At 44.6% G+C, this 17,114-nt stretch overlaps 1 protein-coding gene across 3 annotated transcripts in view; it reads right to left on the bottom strand.

Moving 5' to 3' along the window:
- FAM193A (family with sequence similarity 193 member A) overlaps window positions 1–17,114 on the bottom strand; it is a 101,993-nt gene that overhangs the window by 71,829 nt on the left and 13,050 nt on the right. For all 3 annotated transcript variants that reach the window (XM_006030899.3, XM_006030900.3, XM_025212580.1), the window contains exons 2-6: window positions 13,002–13,067; window positions 7,637–7,882; window positions 5,305–5,471; window positions 4,879–5,046; window positions 2,381–2,615 (exon numbers count right to left, since the gene is read on the bottom strand). In XM_006030899.3, the coding sequence (XP_006030961.2) occupies window positions 2,381–2,615; window positions 4,879–5,046; window positions 5,305–5,471; window positions 7,637–7,882; window positions 13,002–13,067 (882 nt within the window). The remainder of the gene's footprint in view (window positions 1–2,380; window positions 2,616–4,878; window positions 5,047–5,304; window positions 5,472–7,636; window positions 7,883–13,001; window positions 13,068–17,114) is intronic.

Raw genomic sequence — 17,114 nt, 5'->3', positions numbered from 1 at the left:
TTGGTTACCCCTAACTCCTCTGTCCGATGGATCAATACCCTCCATTCCTCTCCTATGGTGGAGCCGATTCCTCAACTGTTGGCAGACAACATACACAAGTGCCACGAAACAACTCGAAATGGAAAAGACCATGGTGGACTGTGAGGAGCTACAAGAGGATCTGGCACTATTGAGGAAATGGGCAACTAAATGGCAGATGAAATTCAGCACAGATAAGTGTAACATGGGGGCAAAAATAACCCAACTACAACTACACCATCATGAGCTATACCTTAGCTGTTACCACACATGAAAAAGGTCTGGCAGTGATCGTGGACAGTTTGACAAAAACCACCATCAGCTTGGTACTGATCAGCAGTTAAAGGCAAACAAAGTGTTAGGGATTAATCGAGAAGGGAACTGTACACAAAACAGTATCATCACGGCCCTTTATAAATCCATGGTGTGTGTACACCTGGAATACTGTGCCTACCTCCGGTCCCCACACCTCAAAAAGGATAAAAGAAGAACTAGCGAGGGTACAGAGAAGGGCCACAAGGATGATCAATGGTATAGAGGGGCTTCCACATGAACGAAGACTAAAGAGGCTAGGCCTATTCAGTTTAGAACAAAAGAGACACTTGAAGGGGGAACTTGGTAAGAGTTAACAAAATACTAACTGGTGAAGAAAAAATAAATAGGAATATATCATTTGCCTTATTTACTCAAATATAAGACAAGATTCCTGCCTCCCCACCCCCACAATCAGCATAAGAAGAAAAGCCCCTCATCTTATATTTGCATACCAGAAACACCCCCCACCAAATACACTGTCTATAATTAAATTGCTCCTACAAGCACCATGTGCTCGGTCATGGAAACCAACTATGAAGCTGACTGAAAGCTGAACATGTCCATAAAACATATGAGAGATATTGGGCAAACATGGAAACCTTCCACAAAGCTAAACTAATGGAACTGATTTGAATGAGGTAGTGCCCATTGTGCTCAGTCCCCCATAGCACCATCTCTTTCACGGTGAACTACTACATCGAATACATTGCAACTTACCCTTCGTTCTCACAGTAGGCAGAGCAGTGCCTTCCTTTCCTGCTTTGAATGACCCTTGTTTTCATCCATGTAATTTTTTGGAGGGTCCCAGGACTCAAGACAAGAACACCTGGTTCCAGTCATGAGTGGGGGTTAATTAGCACAGTGATCCTCTGTTGGGGGCAGTTTTTAAACCCCCCCCCCCCCCCCCCAGCACTGTACCGTGGCATAACCATGACTTGAAATGGCTCTGCTGGGGCCCAGCTCAATGAATTATATCATAAATCATGAGCTTTTTTGGCTTTGGGCTATTATTATGCATAGTTTGTATTATAAAGCAAAGAAAGAGGGGGAAAAAAAAAAGACAAAATGAACAGTGGGTGCACACCAGCAAGGGTGGCAAACTCAGTTGTCCAATAGGCCTACTGTCTTTTTTTTTGAAGATAGAATTCTATTCATCTCATCTTTTTTCTGAGGAACCCTCCTCTTCCCTTCCATTTTTCAGGCACATTCCATTACAAAGCCAAGCATCACCTCCATCACCTTCTATCTCATAAGCCTCTTCCATACCTTTCCAGCACATCTATGATGAAAATCAAAAGCAACTTTGGCAAAATTTGCCTGGCAGCCTTCAGCACGCTCATAACACAAAAGAAAGAAAAAGCAGAGCACGGCTTAGAAAAAAAACAGAGGGGGGGGGGGGTTAAAGCCCTCCTCTATCCTTAGAGGACAGTGAGAAAAAAGTCTGTTGGATAAAAAGTGTTTCTACTACTGATTTTCTGGTTTTTTCTTCTAATTTTCTTTGCTGCTTGATCTCAACCTGACAACATAATCTGAAGTGTGACAACACAATTGGTTGGTAGAAAAGGATTACACCAAATAGAATGACAATTTGGGGTGCAGTAGGTAATTGAGTAGATTAATTCTTATGCAAGACATGTTCCTTTAAAAAAAACGAACAAAAAAACACTCCCTTGCTATCACAGAAGAGAAAAATATACTGAAGCAGAATTTCTGAATTAATATGTAGCCTGAAAGCTTTAATTCCTTTAAAATATTTTATTCAAAACACAATCACTGACACCAACTGAAGTTCTACCCCAGCTACACACGGAAGTATCCAGAAATGAAACAGAGACTATTTAAATGTTCCATATTTACAGTTGTTTTAAAACTGGCCAGTCCCATTAGAATATGCAGTACTTAATTAATAGATTCTAAATGATTATACGTATAGTATAGATAACCCTTTCCCCACATGAGAGAGAAGTGATTTTGTTCATTTTTGAATTGCTAAAAATAGCAAGACTAAGTTTCCAAAGGAATTTACACACTTTTTTTGAAGTCTTACCAGAGTGACAAGAAAGGCGCTGATTGTGCATGATGCCTGACAGAGTGCACTGTATTCTTCAAGGAGGAGTGAGATGAACTGATGTGCCTGTGGTGGGCCTTGTATTGCTAAGGTTGATGCAACTTTAGATCCCAGAGACAAATGTCTGAGCAAACGAACTTTCATTTCAAGTACATATTCTCTAGCTTGCTGTTCCAACCGTTGGTAAAGCTGATAAGGGTCTCTTTCACAAAGCCTGTAATTTTAGAGTTGTGACCACAAAAAAAATTAAAATTTTTAGTCTGCTACAAATGAGACAGCCAACATCGTCATTATGAGAAAGCAACAACAGCTTAGGGTCGAGGCCATGTACAGATGCTGCATTTGTAACAGTACAAATACTTTCAGGTGCTAAAAAAGCTGATGAGACAGATGTGCATGTCCTCTGTAAGGACGACAAAAACAGGGAAGTGAGCTCACTGATGCCAAATACCTTAATAGGAGGCTCGGCAGTACTGCAGCTAAGCAGCAGCAGTACTGCAGATGGCATCTCTGTATGTGCCTGTAGTACTACATTTTTGTAGCATTTCAAAGAGCTATAGAACTTGTAGCACTACAAACATCTGTCCATGGCCTGACAGTAGTAGTTCTCTGCTTCAAAACAGCTAACTTAAGCTATTTTAGGGCTAGATTCAGTTACAAGACCTTGATGCCTGGCACAAGACCTCAGCATTACCAAGGTGATGACATCCAAAACCTGAGGGGAAAAAGAAAAACCCAACCCAGCATCTACCTAGTTCTGGAACCTAAGTAACTTAACTCAGGGCTCTGGATTGTGGGGATCAGGTACCTACATCTTTTACTGAATTGAGCCCCTAGCCCAGGGGCAGGCAATTACTTCAGGCAGAGGCCCACTTGCCCAGTTTTGGCAAGCTGCTGAGGGCCACATGGGTAGCCCCGCCCCTTGACAAGTGCCCCGCCCCTGGTCACCATCTTGGGACTAATGTCCCAAGGCCAGCACTGGCGTGGCCCAGAGTGGGGTGCAAGCTGGCAGGGGGCTGTGGAGCCAGGATGAGCTGCACCAGCAGGGAGAGGGGGGACCTAGCCCAGCTCCATAGAGCCCATGCCAGCCAGGACCCTGTACTCCTGTCATTCTGCTCTGGGCCCCGCCGGGACTGGCCCCAGGACACCAGTATGGGCCCCTTGCTCCAGCTGGCTCCTGTGCCTACTCACTCCCAGTGCACTCTTTGCTGCAGCTGCTCACAGCCCATGCGGGGCTGTCCTGAGCAGGCACAGGCAGCCCCGCATGGGCTGCGAGCAGCTGCAGCACAGGGCACCAGCCATGGGGCAGGGGGGCTGCTTTTCCACAGGCTCAGCACTAGCTTGTAACCCACCCCCACTGCCAACCTGGGCCCCATGCTGGCTCCAGGCTCACCTGTCAGGGCTGGGCCACAGCAAGAGCAGCTGCAGCCCCACCCGCTTGCTGTGCCCGGCAGTGTTTGCTGCTGCTGCTGCCCGCCTGGAGCTCACCAGAGGTGGGAGCTGGCCCGGCTCCACAGAGCCCCTACTGGCCAGGACCCTGTACTCCTGCCGCCATGCTCTGGGCCCCATGTCCTCTCCTGCCTTCTGCCCGCCGCCCCCCCCGCCCCATCCTTACCCGAGTTTCCCGCGCTGGTGCAGCCAGGGGCCCTGCTGTTGCAGGAGCCTGCCGGGGCTTCCCCTGGGTCCTACTGCCCCTGGCTCCTGTCATCTTTGACAGGTAAATACATATTAATTTTCCACATTTTTAGGGGCTCCACGGACCAGATAGAATGGCCTGGCGGGCCGGATGCAGCCTGCGGGCCATATTTTGCCCACCCCTGCCCTAGCCCATGTGCCTCAATTCCTGCAAAACAAAGATATCAAATACTTCTCTACTCTTCTGCGATGCACTCTAATCCATGGTAGTAAGGGCAGTACAGGTGTTGAAGATAGGTGCCTCTACAAAGCAGCAGCCTGATCCACTAAACATCAACATGAAGCCATAAGCCAAGAATTCCTAGTCTGACTGTCTACTGTGGCTCTTGGCAAATCACTAGCCCCCTCTCTTGTATTTGCTTCCCTATTTTACACATTGGTATGATATTTAACTACTGTACCTATACTTCTTTCTGTGGAATATTTTGAATAGGTTGTGCTTGTAGAAATATTTAAAAGTATTTATATTATTACTAGACATATAGAGCAACAGGCTTGGCTTGTGGGAATCTTGAATTTTGCTTCATCTTGGGACTTTTGCTTCTCAGGATACAGATGCATATGAATTTATATCACTATCAAAGGATACAGACATAATCTGTTACCGTGAAACTGTTACATGCATGGCTATATGATTCTGTAGCTATACAAGTGTAGCAACATCTGCTTCTACTAAGGAATCAGGGCATTCTGAATTCCTTGCAGCTTCCTAACAAAGTCTTTTTTTAAAAACTGGAAGAACATATATAAATACATAATACATTTTAACACGAGTTGCATACCTATCCACCAGCTCCTTCATCCCCTCTTTATCTGGTACCAGAGATTGATCTTGGTCATCTGCCAAAGGGGTCCCAGCTTGGCGATATATACATCGGACCATGTATCTTACTTCTGACCAGTAATTTTGAAGCTGCTGAGATTCGCGTTCAGTCTCTGCTGAAATTTCTCTGCAACAACAAAAAAAGGTAAATATTGCACATAAACTGAGATTTATGTAGTATTATTTTGAGGATGCACTTTAGTGAAATAAATGCCTACCGTCTACATTAAATATAGAAACAAGGTAAAAAAACAGAACTACTACAACACTGCTGATATTCTTAACAGAATACTTAAATAAGCAAAAAGCCAACAAATACAAAGTAAGAATTTGTAGCAGTCAGGTTTAATGACTGTACCATCACATTTTAAGTTGTGAATCTCACCTGCGCTCATTACAGGCCTCGCAGTTGCATGCTACGTCTGAAGGAGAGGAACTGTTGATATCTGCAGACGGTACTGTCTGCGCTCCAACCGTTATTCTCCCTCCTCCTACAGATTCCTGCTGTGATCCACTGTTTCCAAGAGGCATGTGCAAAAGGAAATCTTGACTCTAAAAAACAAAAAACCCCAAGTATAACACTTGTAGCTTACAAAACAATGTAAAGTTTACAGTAGCAAACAAATCGTAAAGAGTCGCATGAACTTTTGCTTAAAGCTTATTTACTTAGCGTTGACACCATACAAAGCAAAAATAAAAGAGTACCCCTTTCTGAAAGAGCTTATGGTCCAAGTTAACTGCATAGAATAAATGCAGAGTAAATCAAGAGAGAGGAATAACAATTAGGATTTCACTTCTGGTAACCCTAAAATGTGTTGATTAATAACAACATGAATATTTTACAAAAAAGCAGAAGAGTGAAAAAATATACAAGAAAGTTCAATTTTTGCTTTGGAATTCAAAATGTAACCTCATAATATTTTGATGGACTGAATAGGACAGCTGGTTGCTCATTTTTTAACATTTCAGTAACCCACCCTAGCAAAATATATGAAGTCATCTTATTTACAATAATTAAACATATTACTTTATGGTAAGTATGTTGGCAAGCTGCTGCATTCAGACAGTTGGCAGGTTTGTGACTACTGAGTTGCTGCATGAGTTATCTGTTCCTCCAAGATGACATGCAACAGAATTAAGTTGTTTTTTTTTTTTAGGTAATGTCCATTTTGTTTCAGAAACAAATCTATTGCTTAGTTTTTAAGCTTAGCTCGTGACACTTAATGCCTTAACTTTAAAATTTACCTTTAAAATGTAATGGCTCCTAACTTCCAGGTCTTCTACATTTTTATTTCATCTGGCTTCCCTGTACCTTGACACAATTTGATTTCAGCTTCTTCGCTACTGTTTCACTAAATCTGGTTTTCCTTAAGTCTGACTTATTTTCTTTTAAATCTTAGCCTAGAAGAGTTTTCTAGGTCTTTTCCAAAACTGTAGTTTGGAGCCTATTATTTTCTGCAACCCTAAGATAAACCTAAAATTAAACAACCACCTCCAAAATGATAACCACTCCAAGAACAATTTAGCTCATGAGTCAACATTTCACAATTACCAAGTTGCTTAATGCTGCTTATGTCCAAAGTAGGCAAAATATATTAGACATAGCTAACCCTCTCACAAGATATACCTTTTGTCATTAAAAGGAATCGTATTCTCTTATAAGACTAAATTCATTTCTCTAAAGCCGACTGCACTTTTTGACTTTATACAGTGAAACCTAGGACAGAACCTATAAAAGCCAGAAACTGGCTCAAGATGGAAAATTTCTACAATCCCAGCATGCCTGAAGCTTACCCTGTAAGAAGGAAACCTATCTAAGTCAGACCTTTTCCCCCAGTCCCATATGATTCAGTTTTAATTAAGTTTCAGTGTATATGATCCCCCAAAAATCTGCCTGTTGGAAGCGTTACAGAAATCCATTCTGTCTGCTAAAATATGGGACATGTACACCTCAGTGAAGATCCTGCTCCATGCTACAGTCTGTTGCTTAGAAGACTGCAATATACTTCTTATGGGTTATCTGCATCTTTTACTCATCTTATATCTTACAATATTTTTCTCACCAAATTATTCTGTGCACGTAACTTACCACTTAAGAATGAGAATGTAATTTAAAGGGTTGTTTTAAAAAACTTGGTTTTAAGATCTGTATACTGTGGAGATACAGGACGGTAACACATGTCTGTTGCCTGCATACCACAAAAAGTGGCAGACAAGAGTTTCTTTAAGCGAACAGTTAAAATGAAGAGCAACAAAGCAGTGAAGATACAGGAACCTCAAAGGACAATTGAAAGAGAAAAGGTGATCACCAACCACCTGAGCTTCAGAGTAAAAAAAAAAAAAAAAAAAAAAAAAGAGAAATGGAGAAAACAAGATTGCATAGAAAGATCAGATGAAAAGATAGAAGAGAATTAAAAATAAACAAGATAAAACAAAGTTCATGAAAGGAGAGAAAAAAGGACAAATAGTGAAAAAGCAAACAAGTTAAAAAGGGCCAAAAATTAAGTGGGGTGAGGTGGGGAAACAAACCCCCAAAAAGTAATTCTACCCTTCTAATCAATTAATTTTGCAGGGCAACTTACCTATAAAGTTTAGTTTCTAGAACAAGAACAAAAAAATACCCAAATGTACACTTTAATAGATTTAAATAAAAATCCAGTAGCATTCAACCATCCCACTATCTTTTCAGTATACCCTTCTCATAACCTGCAACTTACCACAAGAGACTGCTCTAGCGTGGCATGTCTTTCCTCCTTCTCAACTGTTCGCCGACAGTCTGGACATACCCATAGTGGAAGATGCAGCATACTGTTTGCTTTTGGAGATGTGGAAAGTGCTGTTTTGCTAGAATTTTTAATCCCGCTCTCTGAAAGCAAAGTATCTTTCCGTTCACTTCTACAGAGAAGACAGTGCTCTCCAGTTGTATATGGTGCTCTTTGTCCCAAGCCAAAAGTAAATGGAGTCTACAAACAGTCCAACAGATAAATAACTGGTTATTTACCACCTTAAATTCATTTTTCTTTTTTCACACTATGAAGTATTCAATATGAGCAGCAAGTTCTGCAGTAATTTAGTGCGCAGAGAGGTCCACTAATGTACATCCTGGATGATAATCCAACTATTATTACGACTATATCAGACCTTCACTATCAAATAATGCAAACAAAAAGCCAATACACAATATTCAGAAGAAAAAAAACCCAACACCCCTCCCCCCTCCCAATTTTACTGATTTAGTTACTGTTATTCTTTAAAAAAGAAGAGAAGTTTAAGCAAATACAATGGTGCCTTAAACCTTTTGCCCACCAGAGTGCCAGACACTCTTAGTACAGCAGAACCCAGAGGTGTACAACCCATTTAAGCAGAATCCAGAGAGGTGTACAACCCATTTAAGCTCATAGCAGGTTGCCAAATGATGAAGTTGTTCAGCTGTGTGAAGAGGCTTTTACTTCAAAGAGTTCCACTGCTCTCCTCTGCCAGACATCAGCAGCAGTCTCAATGCAGATGATCAGAGAAGCAGCATCCCATGAAATACACTTGGGTCTCTCTTTATGAAAATTCATTTTGTGCAAATTCACTTATATGCGAGACATTATTTACACCCGAAATTTACTTTGAATGAGAAAAACTTGCGTTGTGCGAGGCTAGCAGTTTCAGCCTGCAGGGGACTGGGAGGAAGCGGAAGCAAGGCAGTGAGACAGGGGACCACATGCATGTACAGCACATGCACATGGCCCTAGGCAGCCTTGAAAGCAGCTCTGGTAGGTAAGTGGGGGGGCAAGAGGGGGATTGAGGTCCCTGTAGTGGGGGAGCTGGGCATGGCTGGGCTGGAGATGCTGCCCAGCCAGGCGGTGCTTGGGGGCTGGCCACAGTGCACAGCTGCAAGGTCCCAGTGGGGAGCAGGATGGGGCCTCAGGTGGCTTGTCTGGGGGAGGAGGAGGAGGACCGGCCGGGCTGCAGAGACTCTGGAACAGGGAAGCGGGTAACAGTGGGGCCAAACAAAGAAACTGCTCATTTGGCGCTGCCCTGGCAATGCATCATCACCTGTCCTGTCACTCCTTGGAGCACAGAGCTCACAGCTTCTCCAAGCAGCCCTGCCGATTCCAGCCATGGTGGGTCGTGCCCGCTGGGCTGCAGAGCCTGGCGGAGGGAAGCAGGGCGGCAGGGAATAGCGGCTGCTCACGCTGCTTCCCTCCCCGCGGGCCTCTGCAGCCCAGTGGGCACAACCCAGGCATGGCTGGGATCAGTGGGGCTGAGCAGAGAAGCACCGACACGGGGGCATGCAACACACTTAGCCTAGGACACCACACAAACCATCCACAAAGAAGGTAAAGCCAGCCAGGCAGGCACTGTTCCTAGGCTCTCCCCTCAGTTGCTGGTTATACAGAACCCTGTAGCGTAAATCTTGCATCCCCATAGCCCTGCATGTGTCCTTATTAAAGATTTATTTTTCAAAAGTAAGGTTGTCTCTGCTGCCGCCATAAGGATCTGTTTAGAGCTATTTACAGACAAATAATTTTGGACATCTGCAGCAGGGATGCTTCCTACATGAAGGAAAAAAGGATGGAGATGTCAAAAAAGTTAGAAGCAGGAAATACACCCTAAATTTTACCCTTCATAAAGGCAAGTATCGGGGCAACTGGACTCCAGCCATCCTGCAAGGGTTTATAGCATCAGTCTACATTTTTGCATGACAGTACACGCAAAACACAGTAGACAGTAATAAAAATTGACCACAAAAAACAGCAGGAACAATAATTTCAAAAGGTTAATGAACTAGAAGACCATCTTTGTAAAACCAAAATCTCCCACCTGGATCTACAGTTACAGCACATTTTTTAACTTCAATTGCAAGGGGAAAAACACCATGTCTATTTAAGATTAAGAAAATGGAAAGGAAGGCAATTTAGATAATGTTGTAGCTTTTAAACAAGTTTGAATTTTAACAAAATTGACGTTTGCCACCTTAAGGTCTTTGGCAAGCTAAGCTGAGCTGCTAGCTCCCTGCTACCTCTTCCACACCAAGTCAAACAGCAGCATACATTGAAGCTGTCACTGCATTATAAGCCTCCCATTTCAGTCCTCCATCTTTTTCAGAAACACGAAACTGTAGTTTCTCCTGTTTTATCGAATTCCAAAAAGTGGACAGCATGAGTGTGCTGATCTGAGAAAGTGTCATCAATAGCTGTTGTGCCCTTTGTGGATTATATAAACTCAAACATAGAATACCTACCTTATTTATGCTGTACTCTTTGTAACATTTTCTATGCAAAATACGTAGGCTTGGCAGAATTTGGGGGGGGGGGTAGTTTTGGAGAAATTATTTAATTTCAAGGGATAATATCAAGGTTTATTTTTAAGCAGTTATTTTGATTTTTTTTTTTTTTTTAAATCAATTCAAATTTTCAGGATTGCACAAAAATTAGGGATATAGGGTATAGACAATTTATTAATGACAGTATACCATTACTAATCATCGGCAATTGCAGTTGAGGATGACTGTGTTCCCCGATTGCTTTATCTCCGAGTCTGAAGATGGCTGACAAGGCTGATCCAGGATGGACAGGTTCTACTGCAATTCAGGCATGTGTTTCGGTGCAGGACGGGTGACTCCAGTTACTTGGTTCAGTCCACAGCATGCTGTTTCTACCGCTCCTGATTTTCTATCTCCTGTTGTCATAAGGTTTCAAAGTACTGAGATCCTTGTAGCAGACTCTTCCTCCATTTGGGGTGGTCCTGGGCAACAGTCTCCCATGAGCCGATGTCAATGTTGCATTTTTTCCCAAGTTGGCCTTGAGGATATCCTTGAAGCACTCTCTGCCATTTGAGTGTATGCCTCGACTGAGCTGGGAAAACAGAACTTGCTTTGGGAGTCTGGAGCCGGACATCTAGATAATGACGTGGCTGGCCGAAAGTTGATGTTGGATGATCATCGCCTTGATGCTCGTGACGTTTGCTTGCAAGAGGGTGGTAATGTTGGTGCGTGTCTATCTTCCCACTGGTTTTGACGGATCTTCCACAGGCAGCATCAATGGTATTTCTGCAGCAACCTGAAGCGTTTCCTGTATGTTGTCCACGTCTCAGCTCCGTACAATAAGGTATGGATCACAACTGCTTGATAAACCACGAGTTTGGTTTCGGATCTGATGTCACAATCTTTGAACACCCATTTCCTCAGGAGTCCGAAGACTGAAAACTGTGGATATTATTATTATAGTGTAGTTTAACTGCCTGCTGTAACAAACTTAACTACTGTAGGACTGCTGCCAGCTGAGCGCAGAGCTGCCCTCAGTTCCAGCTACATTTGCCTGTAGCTCTCTGGTTCGCTTGGTCACTTCCTCTTCTTTTGTTCCTATTCTGCTAGGGTTTCTGGGAGTTGCAGTCCAAACTACAGTCAGCAAGCTTCTGTAGGACTGCATCCCCTGTTGTTACACACTGCATCAGCCATCATATTTTTTTTACACCCCCTTTCTATAAATTTTGATTAAATAGTGACATTTTTTTCCCCACGCTTGCAGACTGGTGAAAAAAAAATCAATATTTATCAGCATTTACCAATAAAACAAATCCTGCCAAGCCTAAAAGATGTGTACGTCTATTTGGGGGAGGGGGAAAATGGAATGTGAGATTTTGCAATCTACTAGTAGAAGTTTAAAAAACTGCAATAGTCCTTAGTGAAGAAGGGCATCCAATAACTGGAAAAATAGGCTAATAAATTCTATTAGAGATATTTAATACTCTATTTGATCCAAGAAAAACTTTTCCAAACAGTCTTTGAAGCAAGAGTTAAAAAAATGCTTAAAATAATTGTGTACAGTTTCTCCTTCCCTGTATCCACCTCAAAGATTATTAAATTAACATGCATTTCAAAATCTAATTTATTTCTTACCATTTATTCTAGGAGCGCACTGATATATCAGTTACCAGCTATTGGCTTTTTTGGTCATTGTAGCCGATAATTATGGCTGTGCCCAGAGCACCCTGGCAAGTGTAGTCCCACATCTCACTACAGGCCTAAGCCAGTGGCATACTACAGGTCCCAGAGAGCAGTGGGAGAGGGAGGAGGCGCCAGGGAGCAATCACTGGGCCCCGTGCTCAGCAACAATGGGACCATTACTAGCTCCTGCTGCCACCAAGGCAATGCTGCAAGCACAGCAGGGACCAGAGTGCCAGAGCTGCTGCGGAGACGATGGGCTGCATGCAGACAGGGTAAGGCGCTGTGTGAGGGACATTCCACTCTGCCAGGCACTGGGTGCCTCTGCAAAAGCAGCTTTTCTCCGGCGGCTGGGGGAGCTCGGCTATGCAGGGCCCGCTGGCTCCAAGGCAGCAGTGTGCTCTGGGGCTCCAAACGCGCCTGACAAAGTTGTCCGTGTGAGGGTCTGCCCCACCCACCTGGGACAGCAGCAGAGGCCGCGCAAGGAGCAGGGCTGCGGGTAGGAGGCGTGAGGGACAATGCGCGTAGGTATAAGGTGGTTGCTGCTTGCCTTATCAAGGGCCAGAGCAAGCAGGAGGCGCACGTGTATGTGTGTGTGTTATAAACAAACAAAAAGGTATATTTATATCAGTAGTTTTAAATGCCTTACATTATTATTAAATAATCAGTTATCGGATTGGCATTGGCTGATATGGTTGGTTAATCATCGGCTATCGGGATTGGCCATGAAAAATCTTTAATCAGCATGCTCTTAATTTATTTAGTTATTTTTCCACCTTGACCTGCATGGTAAAACAAGACTGTTTCATATGCACATTAGTATATTGTTATTTGGGTTGCAAGCTCTCTGGGGGAAACTTCTATTGTATTTCTATTAGCATTTCTAATACAGCAGTACTTGATTCAGCATCAATTAAATTAGCAGAAAATTTACCATCAATTCCAGTAAGCCAAAGGCCAAATCTTAAAGCCTACATTTTCAGCTTTATTATTATTATATTTTCCTTTCCATGTTCTAGTAACTACAGACATAAGAACTGCCATTTACTGGGTCAGACCCTAGGTCCATCCTGCCCAGTATGCTATGTCACATGGTAACAGAGAGTGGATGTTGAAAGGGAGACTGAACAGGGTATGACTGTACATACCTGAGACACACCTGTGAATTCTGAACCAACAGGACTGTCTGTAAACTGGGTACCGTTTAATGAAACCTAGAAAACATTAAGAATTAATTGGTTAGTCTAGCTCAGTTGCTTTAAATTTTATATGGCACCTTAGAAGAGCAATTAGTGGCAGGCAATTATTTCAGGTGGAAGGCTGCTTAACAAGTTTTGGTAAGCTGTCAAGGGCCACATGGGTAGTCCCACCCCTTAACAGCTATCATGCCCCCTTGTCACCATCTTGGGACCAAAAAAGTCCCACCCCCTAAACCCTGACATTTGCCATTGGAAGTCCCTCCCCTTGCCCTGCAGAAATACTCCTTTTGGAAAGAAGGGAGGGGGGGGGGGGGGGGGGGGGGGGGGTTCAATCTTAGAACCATAAAAACAAACAAACAAACAATACACGAAGTCAAATACCTACTATAACATTTTAATTTTATTACGAAAAATATTTTGTCATGATTTGTGTTTGAGTAGTGTATATAGAGATGACTGCATAATAACTCAAAAATAAATTTTTAGTCTTGTATATTGTGGGGGGGGTGTATGGTGGGGTGAGGGTGTGTGCATGTATGGTGGGGTGTAGGAGTGCGTGGGTGTGGTGTGGGTACAGTGGGTATGTGGAGGGGCATACAGTATGTTGGGGAGTTGTACACGTGAGGGGTTGTACGGGCAGGGTGTGGGTGTGTGGGGACACCCCTTCCCCCCTGCACTCCCCACGTGGCACAGCAGCAGCAGGTGAAGGCGATCAGGTCACAGGCACCCAGTGGGGTATGGCTCTGGCCAGCACTGCACATCACAGTGAGAAGCACAGCCTTCACCAGGCATTCTGAATAACCAGTGCTCCCTGCCACACACACACAGCCCCTGCACTTGCCAGGCACAGGAGGTCAGCTCCGTGCACTGCAGCTGGCTGCCTTCACCGCCAGGGCTGCATGGCATGTGAGGGAAGCCCCAGGCACCTTCCCCTGAGGGGTGGGGAAGGCAGCCGGCTCCAGTGCCTTAGGCTTCTCTTCGGTGCTGTGCAGCCCACCAGGGAAGGGAGCCAGCTCCAGTACATGGGGCTTCCTTCCCATGCTGTGCGAGTGGTAGGGAGCGCTGGCAGTACAGACTGCCTGGTAGAGGCTGCTCCCTTCACTGCGATGTGCAGCGCTGGCCAGAACTGCGCCCTGCCTGCTGCTGCTGCCACCACGCTGGCCAGGGCTGCATATCATGGGAGGAGTGTCTGGGGGGGTCCCCATACCCCCCCGCCCACCCTCACGCTGCTCATCCGAGCTCTGCAATGCCACCATCCACCTAGGCCTGGGCTCTGCACTGCTGCCAGCCCCAGACCCATGCTCCTGCCCAGCTGCAGCCTGGCTCCACTGCTTCTCTACCTGCAGACAGCAGGAGACTGGGGAAGTGGAGCAGGTCCCTGGGGGATGCTGCAGCAGCAGCAGCAGCTGCTGTCAGCCCATACGGAAGCTGCACGCTGGCTGGGTTTTTCGGCCCATGAGGGTGGGAGCAAGGCAGTAGGGTATGTTTAGGGCTGTGTGTACATGTGGGCACCTTGCTCCCACCCACGTAGGTAGAAGAGAAGGGTGGGGCACAATTTGTTGGTGGGTGCTGTGGGCTGGATCTGACCCATGGGCCATATTTTGCCCACCCTTGATCTATAACAAATTCATTATAAATTGGTTTTTAAAGGACTTATAGTTTTAAAGTAATTATTTTCTCAATATAACCGTTCATAGGTAGACAAGAAATACACCACTCTTCTATGGTCAAACTCCACAAACAAAAAATAATCTGAATGTTTCAAAATACAGCATAATAGATCATGAAATTCCAAGTTAAGAACGCAACTTAACAAAAGTCAAACCTTTTAGCTGACTCAATTTACAACAATCTCATATTTTAGAGGCGTAGGCTCTAATATTGCTTAGCAAAACAGATTTCATGTTAATGAATGAAATATTCTTCCCATGAGAAAACTCTGAAGCTAATATTCTAAGGCAAGAAGGGATTACTTGGTATGACCTCCAATGTAATCATGGCAATCAAACCCCACTCTGCATCAACCCCATAATACATAGTTGAGCTGGAAACAGTTTGTCTTTATGAAAGATTAGATTTTCCACCCATCCCATTCCATCCCACATCCCTAAATACACTAAAAAAGTAAACTAAACACTGCTGGAATTCATGTATAACACTACACACTCGGGGATATCAAGACAAGAGCAAAAGCAAAGATGGGACGATTATGAATCAAGAAAGAAATGTGACCTTGTTACAAAATTATTTAAGAAGAGAAATTTAAATTTGAGAAGATAGTGAGGAAAATCAAATGTATTATTTTTTAATTTCCTTTTCCATCCCTCTAGGCATTACCAAAAAACATGATGAATTTCAGATACACCTTCATCTTCTCCTACCCCTCCCTTTTTCATTTGTTTATTTTGAAATCCCCACTCTTGTCTGTAAAATTAAGTATGGTTGTGACCAAGGGATATATAGCTAACTAAATATTAGGGCTGTGAGAAGCTTTGGTTCCCGATTCGATTTGGCGGAGATTCGGCCTGATTCGGTGGCTGAATCTCTGAACCCGAATCAAAGGACCCTTTAATTTCTCTGAATTGAATCTGAACCCTCCGAATCAATTTGGACATAGACTCAGCTTTAAATGATTTTTCTACATACCTTTAGGTAGCAAGTGGCTCGTGAACACTGTGATGCTGGGGTGCATGGAGTGTCCCACAGAAGCGCTGGGGGCTGCCCAGTCTGCTTGGCAAGAGACCCCGAAGTGGACCAGAAGCATTTCCGGTCCACTTCTGGGTTTGCTGCTGAGCATGTGGAGGGCCCCCCCCTCACACTCCGGTGGGACGCTCCATGTGGCCCAGCATTGCAGGGTTCACAAGCCACACAGGTACCTCAAGGTATGTAGAAAAATCATTTAAAGCTCTGTCTACGTCCAAATCACCGATTCTCTGAATCGGCATTAAATCTTCAGATTTGGCCAAATTGAATCAGGGACAGTGATCCGAATTACACATATCGAAACACTGTTCCCGATTCAAGCTGCATAGTTTCATAGTTTGTAGGGTCGGAAGGTACCCCTGACTAGTTTGTAACAGGCCACTAGATCCCCCCTCAGCCTTCTCTCGTGGAGGCTGAACAGGTTCAGGTCCCTTAGCCTCTCCTCGTAGGGCCTGCCCTGCTGCCCCCTGATCATGCCGGTGGCCCTCCTCTGGACCCTCTCCAGGATGTCCACATCTCTCCTGAAGTGCGGCGCCCAGAACCGGACGCAGTACTCCAACTGCGGCCTGACCAGTGTCACAGAGGGGGAGGATCACCTCCTTGGACCTGCTTGAGATGCACCTGTGGATGCATGACAAGGTGAGGTTGGCCTTCCTGACCGCGTCCCCACAGTCGGCCCATGTTTATCTTGGAGTCTATAATGACTCCAAGATCTTTTTCTGCCTCTGCACTGACGAGAAGGGAGTTCTCCACCTGTAGGTATGCTGCTGGTTCTTCCTCCCCAGTGCAGTACCTTGCATTTATCAGTGTTGAAACCCATCATGTTCTCATCCGCCCACCCCTGTAACCTGTCTAGGTCCAATTGCAGCCTACTCCTCCCTTCTAGCATGCCCACATCCCCCCACATCTTAGTGTCATCTGCAAATTTGAACAGGGTGCTTTTTACCCCCCTTGTCCAAGTCACTGATGAAGATGTTGAATAGTGTGGGTCCGAGGACCAAACCCTGGGGGACCCCACTGCCCACATCCCTCCAGGTCGAAAATGACCCGTCCACCACCACTCTCTGGGTGCAACCCTCCAGCCAGTTAGCGACCCATTTGACTGTGTAGGTGTCGATGCCACAGTCCCCTAGTTTTTTAATGAGAATGGGGTGAGAGACAGTGTTGAAGGCCTTCCCGAAGTCCAGAAAGACTTTGTCCACTGCTACCCCTGCGTCTAAGGATTTTGTGACCTGGTTATAGAAGGCCACCAGGTTGGTCTGACAGGACCTGCCTCTAATGAACCCATGTTGGTTGCCCCTAAGCATAACCTTCCCTGCTGGCCCCTCGCGGACATGCGCCAGGATAATTCTCTCAAAA

Source organism: Alligator sinensis, unplaced genomic scaffold (genome assembly GCF_000455745.1).
Source record: "Alligator sinensis unplaced genomic scaffold, ASM45574v1 scaffold1051_1, whole genome shotgun sequence".
In the NCBI taxonomy this organism is placed as follows: domain Eukaryota; kingdom Metazoa; phylum Chordata; order Crocodylia; family Alligatoridae; genus Alligator; species Alligator sinensis.
This window is presented reverse-complemented; position numbering and strand designations above follow the sequence as displayed.